The sequence below is a fragment of the Phyllobates terribilis genome, unplaced genomic scaffold (assembly GCF_046119375.1).
Source record: "Phyllobates terribilis strain yellow unplaced genomic scaffold, ASM4611937v1 Scaffold_5__5_contigs__length_657084704, whole genome shotgun sequence".
Lineage (NCBI taxonomy): Eukaryota > Metazoa > Chordata > Amphibia > Anura > Dendrobatidae > Phyllobates > Phyllobates terribilis.
Window position 1 is genome coordinate 196,079,402 of NW_027362765.1, and position 6,983 is coordinate 196,086,384.

At 39.3% G+C, this 6,983-nt stretch overlaps 1 protein-coding gene across 1 annotated transcript in view; it reads right to left on the minus strand.

Moving 5' to 3' along the window:
* SOST (sclerostin) overlaps positions 1–6,581 on the minus strand; it is a 31,655-nt gene extending 25,074 nt beyond the window's left edge. Inside the window, exon 1 of the mRNA XM_073683657.1 lies at positions 6,183–6,581. Within this exon, the coding sequence (XP_073539758.1) occupies positions 6,183–6,405 (223 nt within the window). The 5' untranslated portion in view covers positions 6,406–6,581. The remainder of the gene's footprint in view (positions 1–6,182) is intronic.
* Positions 6,582–6,983: the final 402 nt, after the last annotated feature.

The following is a 6,983-nucleotide window of genomic DNA, read 5'->3' on the forward strand; positions in this document are numbered from 1 at the left end:
TGAAGACTTACACAGGGAGGTTGTATAATCTATTATTGTATTGCCACAGACGTGCACAGAGGAGTTTATTACGAAATATATACATACATTACACAATTTTTGATTGTGGTAAACTCCTAAAAGGGACACTCCTGTTTAAACTGATACAATGTGTTGTACCTAATACAGTATTTGGTGAAGCAGAGTATGACTAATTCTCTTTGGTGGCGTGTGAATGCCTATATAACACCTACTCAAACTCTATCTACGCATAACATGGTGAATCTGTTTTGGCCGGAATGTCCCTTTAATGTTACCAGTGCATTCATATACTACAAGTCATGATCTTTTTGTAGAATCAGACTAGCCACAAGGTAATCTGGGTACGTGCCGAGGACCACAGCTTTATTGTAGATTATGTCATGAGTCATGACAAGTCAAAAGAGTCAACCCAATCCTAGAAACAATTGTATAAACTTCTTAGAATAACATATAGAAAGTGTAAATTAAAAAATGCAATTATTAAGATAAACTGGCTTCATCATGGCCACTAATGAAAGCAGAATATGTATTTAATTAAGGGTCACAAATGTCAAAGTGTTTCTCTTAAGTTGTGCCATAGATGAAGTAGCCAGACCAAGTTCACATTTAAAGGAATCTGTCAGTAGGATCAACCCTCCTAAGCCGTCTATATGGACATGTAGGTCATAGGTAGCTGAATACAATGATACCTTGATATTTGTGATATGATGTTTTATTGCACAGTAATCCACATTTAACATAATATGTAAATTATATGTTAAGCTTTTTAGGCCGGACATAGATCTCTCTAAGAATCTGCCTCCAGAGGTTGTTTTAAATGAATGGTTGTGTTACCAGTGTGAGACACATGTACAGTCATGGCCAAAAGTATTGAGAATGAGACAAATAGTAATTTTTCCAAAGTTTACTGCTTCATTTTTTGTAATGGCAATTTGCATATACTCCTGAATGTCAAAGAGTGATCAGCTTAACAGCAATTACTGTACTTGCAAAGTCAATATTTGCCCAGAAAATGAACTTTAACCCCCAAAACACATTTCAACATCATTGCAGTCCTGCCTTAAAAGGAGCAGCTAACATTGTTTTAGTGATTGATCCGTTAACACAGGTGTGGGTGTTGATGAGGACAGGGCTGGCGATCAATCAGTCATGATTAAGTAAGAATGACATCACTGGACACTTTAAAAGGAGGCTGGTTCTTGGTATCATTGTTTCTCTTCAGTTAACCATGGTTATCTCTAAAGAAATACGTGCAGCCATCATTGCACTGCACAAAAATGGCCTAACAGGGAAGAGTATCGCAGCTACAAAGATTGCACCTCAGTCAACAATCTATCGCATCATCAAGAACTTCAAGGAGAGAGCTTCGATTGTTGTCAAAAAGGCTCCAGGGCGCCCAAGAAAGACCAGCAAGCGCCATGACCGTATCTTAAAACTGTTTCAGCTGCGGGATTGGACTACCAGCAGTGCCAAGCTTGCTCAGGAATGGCAGCATGCTTGGTGTGAGTGCTTCTGCACGCACTGTGAGGCGGAGACTCTTTGAGCAAGGGCTGGTTTCAAGGAGGGCAGCAAAGAAGCCACTTCTCTCCAGAAAAAACATCAGGGACCGACTGATATTCTGCAAAAGGTACAGGGAGTGGACTGCTGAGGACTGGTGCAAAGTCATTTTCTCTGATGAATCCCCTTTTCGATTGTTTGGGACATCTGGAAAACAGCTTATTCGGAGAAGAAGAGGTGAGCCCTACTACCAGTCTTGTCTCATGCCAACTGTAAAGCATCCTGAAACCATTCATGTGTGGGGTTGCTTCTCAGCCAAGGGAATCGGCTCACTCACAGTCTTGCCTAAAAACACAGCCATGAATAAAGAATGGTACCAGAATGTCCTCCAAGAGCAACTTCTCCCAACCGTCCAAGAGCAGTTTGGCGCCCAACAATGCCTTTTCCAGCATGATGGAGCACCTTGCCATAAAGCAAAGGTGATAACGAAATGGCTCATGGAACAAAAAATAGAGATTTTGGGTCCATGGCCTGGAAACTCCCCAGATCTTAATCCCATTGAGAACTTGTGGTCAATCATCAAGAGATGGGTGGACAAACAAAAACCAACAAATTCTGGCAAAATGCAAGCATTGATTATGCAAGAATGGACTGCTATCAGTCAGGATTTGGTCCAAAAGTTGATTGAGAGCATGCCAGGGAGAATTACAGAGGTCTTGAAGAAGAAGGGGCAACACTGCAAATATTGACTTGCTGCATTAACTCATTCTAACTGTCAATATAACCTATTGGTACTCATAATATGATTGCAATTATATTTCTGTATGTGATATAAACATCAGACAAACACTAATAAAAACCAGAGGCCAGCAGATCATGTGAAAATATAATTTTGGTGTCATTCTCAAAACTTTTGGCCATGACAGTAATGACTGACAGAAAAAAAGAGAGGGGTCGCTCACTGGTCTATTCGGGTGCTCTGAAGAAAAAAGTAATCTCAATTGCAAAAAGAACTTCGGCACTCCATACATGAAAATATAAGAAATATTGTATCTGGACTAATGTCACTTTGAAAAATGAAGGTTTTTTTGCGCATAATTTGGCCAATTTATGTGTGCCCATCAACCATGACAAGGTCACCTTCGTATGATGGGAAACTACGCTACACTACCACTGGATATGCCACTCTTGGGCTGTAAGCCTGTATGGACAATATGTCTCTGCTTGGGCTTTTAACCTACAATGTATGGGCTGGTAGAGCTAGTTAAAACCACCTGTGACTGAATGGGAGGGACACATGGTCAGAAAAAAGGCTGTCAAACTTCTAATAGTGTGAACACGTACCTGCTGCAATGCTCCAGGAGCGGGATCCCAAAAATGATTAATAGAAAAAAAGAGAGGGGTCGCTCACTGGTCTATTCGGGTGCTCTGAAGAAAAAAGTAATCTCAATTGCAAAAAGAACTTCGGCACTCCATACATGAAAATATAAGAAATATTGTATCTGGACTAATGTCACTTTGAAAAATGAAGGTTTTCTTGCGCATAATTTGGCCAATTTATGTGTGCCCATCAACCACGACAAGGTCACCTTCGTATGATGGGAAACTACGCTACACTACCACTGGATATGCCACTCTTGGGCTGTAAGCCTGTATGGACAATATGTCTCTGCTTGGGCTTTTAACCTACAATGTATGGGCTGGTAGAGCTAGTTAAAACCACCTGTGACTGAATGGGAGGGACACATGGTCAGAAAAAAGGCTGTCAAACTTCTAATAGTGTGAACACGTACCTGCTGCAATGCTCCAGGAGCGGGATCCCAAAAATGATTAATAGAAAAAAAGAGAGGGGTCGCTCACTGGTCTATTCGGGTGCTCTGAAGAAAAAAGTAATCTCAATTGCAAAAAGAACTTCGGCACTCCATACATGAAAATATAAGAAATATTGTATCTGGACTAATGTCACCTTGAAAAATGAAGGTTTTTTTGCGCATAATTTGGCCAATTTATGTGTGCCCATCAACCACGACAAGGTCACCTTCGTATGATGGGAAACTACGCTACACTACCACTGGATATGCCACTCTTGGGCTGTAAGCCTGTATGGACAATATGTCTCTGCTTGGGCTTTTAACCTACAATGTATGGGCTGGTAGAGCTAGTTAAAACCACCTGTGACTGAATGGGAGGGACACATGGTCAGAAAAAAAGGCTGTCAAACTTCTAATAGTGTGAACACGTACCTGCTGCAATGCTCCAGGAGCGGGATCCCAAAAATGATTAATAGAAAAAAAGAGAGGGGTCGCTCACTGGTCTATTCGGGTGCTCTGAAGAAAAAAGTAATCTCAATTGCAAAAAGAACTTCGGCACTCCATACATGAAAATATAAGAAATATTGTATCTGGACTAATGTCACTTTGAAAAATGAAGGTTTTTTTGCGCATAATTTGGCCAATTTATGTGTGCCCATCAACCACGACAAGGTCACCTTCGTATGATGGAAAACTACGCTACACTACCACTGGATATGCCACTCTACCTTTTACTGCCACATGTAAACTGTGGTCACTTTATATAATGACATGCTGTGATGATTAGTTGACAGCTCGGATGGAGGCGTTTTAGTGTCAGTCGATCAGATTCCACCTGCCAATGTTTATGAGGATTAGCAGATCTCACATATTAAGCTGGTCATACAACAACCTCCAATGTATATACATGTGATGATCAGGAGGACCATGAAGATCATTCTATATGAAAAATGATAGAGAAAGAAAAAACAACTTACCTTTCAGGTAAGCAATGTCGAGTGGAAAATCCCTAATTTCACACAGCCAAAATATGGCCACATTACTGAGTCATAGTTTTGGTAACAAACTCTTCATCTTTAAAGGTACTACAGATCTAACATGGTGATCTAAGTCTGATGTAGTAGAACCTCATGGAGAACACAGGTGTGTTGGTTATATGGGTTGTACCTGCAATGTTCATGGTGCTAGAGAATGAATGTTTTTTATAGAACCCTAAATCTGGTTCTGTAGAACCTCATAAATGATACAGTGATACAGCTAGAATACAGGTTGCCCCATAAACAATATATATCACTTATTTACAGGACAAGTGATAACTGTATTACTGCTAGGGGTCTGATCATTGAAAACCAACCGTTCCTGAGAGGTAGGGGGGTCCCCAGGTTTATAGAGCAGTAGTATGTATGGCCTCTGCATTCTTTATTTCTATGGGACTGGCATAGACAGTTGTTCCATCAGTCCAGTAGAAATGAATGGGGAGTTTGTAACTCATATATGCTACTGTTCCATTCAGATAGAGGACTTTGGGACCACATTACAAATGGTACATACTGTGAAATTAATGCCTATCATGTGCATACAGTAAATGATAATTTTTTTTTATGAGAACTATTTTAAAATGTATCCATATTGTTATCATGTGAATCGGACCCAAGTTATACAGTGTCCCGTCAAAAGCAACTTTGTTCAGCTTTCCAATTAGTAACGCCATATATATGAAGCACCGTTTAAAAAATTACCTATTTACTAGACATGGACTTGGATTTTATTTTTTTGCTTCTTCATCAATATTATGTAGGCAATTCCATAATTTTGGTGAAAGAAGAATGTTATACCAGACATAGCTGAAAGTGACGTCACATTGATGAATAGATGATACGTCTTGAGGTCAGCTATAGAGAAAAAAGTCTTAATATCACGAAGTCTCTATTAATATGTAAGATTCATTTCTTGCTATGTTTTGTAAAATCGCAAAAGTGGTTCTGTGATTTTATGTTTGGCTGTTCGTTGTTTTACAAAGGACTATTCATTATATTATGTCAATATACTGTGGTGTAGACATGCAAAAAAATCCTATTTAATGAAGAATTCAGCAACTATGAAGTACATCTGTACATATTCTGTAAAAATTAGCCTACACTATATTATATCATATACTTTACAATATTGATTTTACACATTGCATAATAATATAGTCAGCAGACTGCAATTTAATCTTATGTCACCTCCTGGCCTTAATAATAAAATGAAAATAATAATTCTAGAATGAGAATAATGAAAGCAGGTAAAAGGGGAATTCTATCTTAGTGTTTCTGCTGGATAAATCATGTACTACTTCCCTCTTAAATTAAATCAGTGTACGCCAAGTCTATGACGATCCACTGTTCTGAATAGTAAAAGCAAAGAACAACTACTAAATGAGTACCCCCTATAGACAACATGTTTATCACCTGGGGTCCAAGTGCCAAAATTTTACAACCAGACTCATAATATTACTTGTTGTAACTACAGGTTATTCCAGCCCAAAGTTGTTAGTAATTAATTTACTAGTAATTTATAATTAACCGTCTTTAATCTTTTAATCATTATTCTTATAAATATTCATATAGCGGCGCAAAAACATTGCTGTGTTTTCTAATCTGCAGGACGGATGTAGCAGAGCTAAATTTGTTAATTTTTCTTTTTGGGGTTGCATTGTGTAAATCTTTGAAATAAAGATATTTTCCATGAAATATGGTAAATGACGAGCTCCGGTACAACTCACAAACTCAGTTTTGCTACAACGAACAATCTCAGCTCTGCTACATGCGAACAGGAATTAGTATTTGAAAAGTTTGTAACTTGTGTAGTTACCTGTTGGGTCTGTGGATTGGTGCAAGTATCTTCCCCCATGTTTCGCTTGGTTCAGCGTGTAATTGTCGCTGGTGACGGTGGCTTCTACGACAACCTCTGTATTTTCGGTGTTGCCCGGAATCATTTCGGTGGCATCATTTTTGAGTGATGGCCATCCCAGCACAGGATCAAGGACAGTGTGGATCAGCAGAAGGGTGCAGTGTACAGCCAGAGCAGAGTACATGGTGCTGCTTCTCTGATGCTTCTTCCAGCTCAGTCACAGCTTAAGATGTTACTCAGACACAAATTATTCTCCTTTTTTAAATCTTTTTCCTGAGCCGGCTCATCCAATGACATGAGGCATAGGAAGGACTTAATCCCGGCTTCATTCATGCTAAAGAAGTGTTTTACAAGGGAGGTGTGGTCAGTTTATCCCTCTGCACTAACTACTTTATCCCTTTTTGTCCCCCCTCCCCTCTCACAGTTTAGGTAGACAAAGTATCAGCTTTCATAGCAGCCTAGGACATTGTCACATTCACAAATCCACTTGTGCCTAATCTTTTTCATTGTAGAGTGATCAAAAAGATAGTGGAGGGGAAGACTAATAATGGAGGGGAAGACTAAATTTAATGTAAACCTATTCTGTCCCAAATTATTGATCCAACATAGAAGGTGAACTAATCGGAGGGATTGCAGCACAGACGAACATTCAGACAATTTATCCGCGCCATGTCGCAAACTTGGCCATGGTGCCAGCTATAGTATTAATTCCGGCTGTGCATTATTATTCGGTTACTGTGGCCCGCATTTCTCAATAATTCT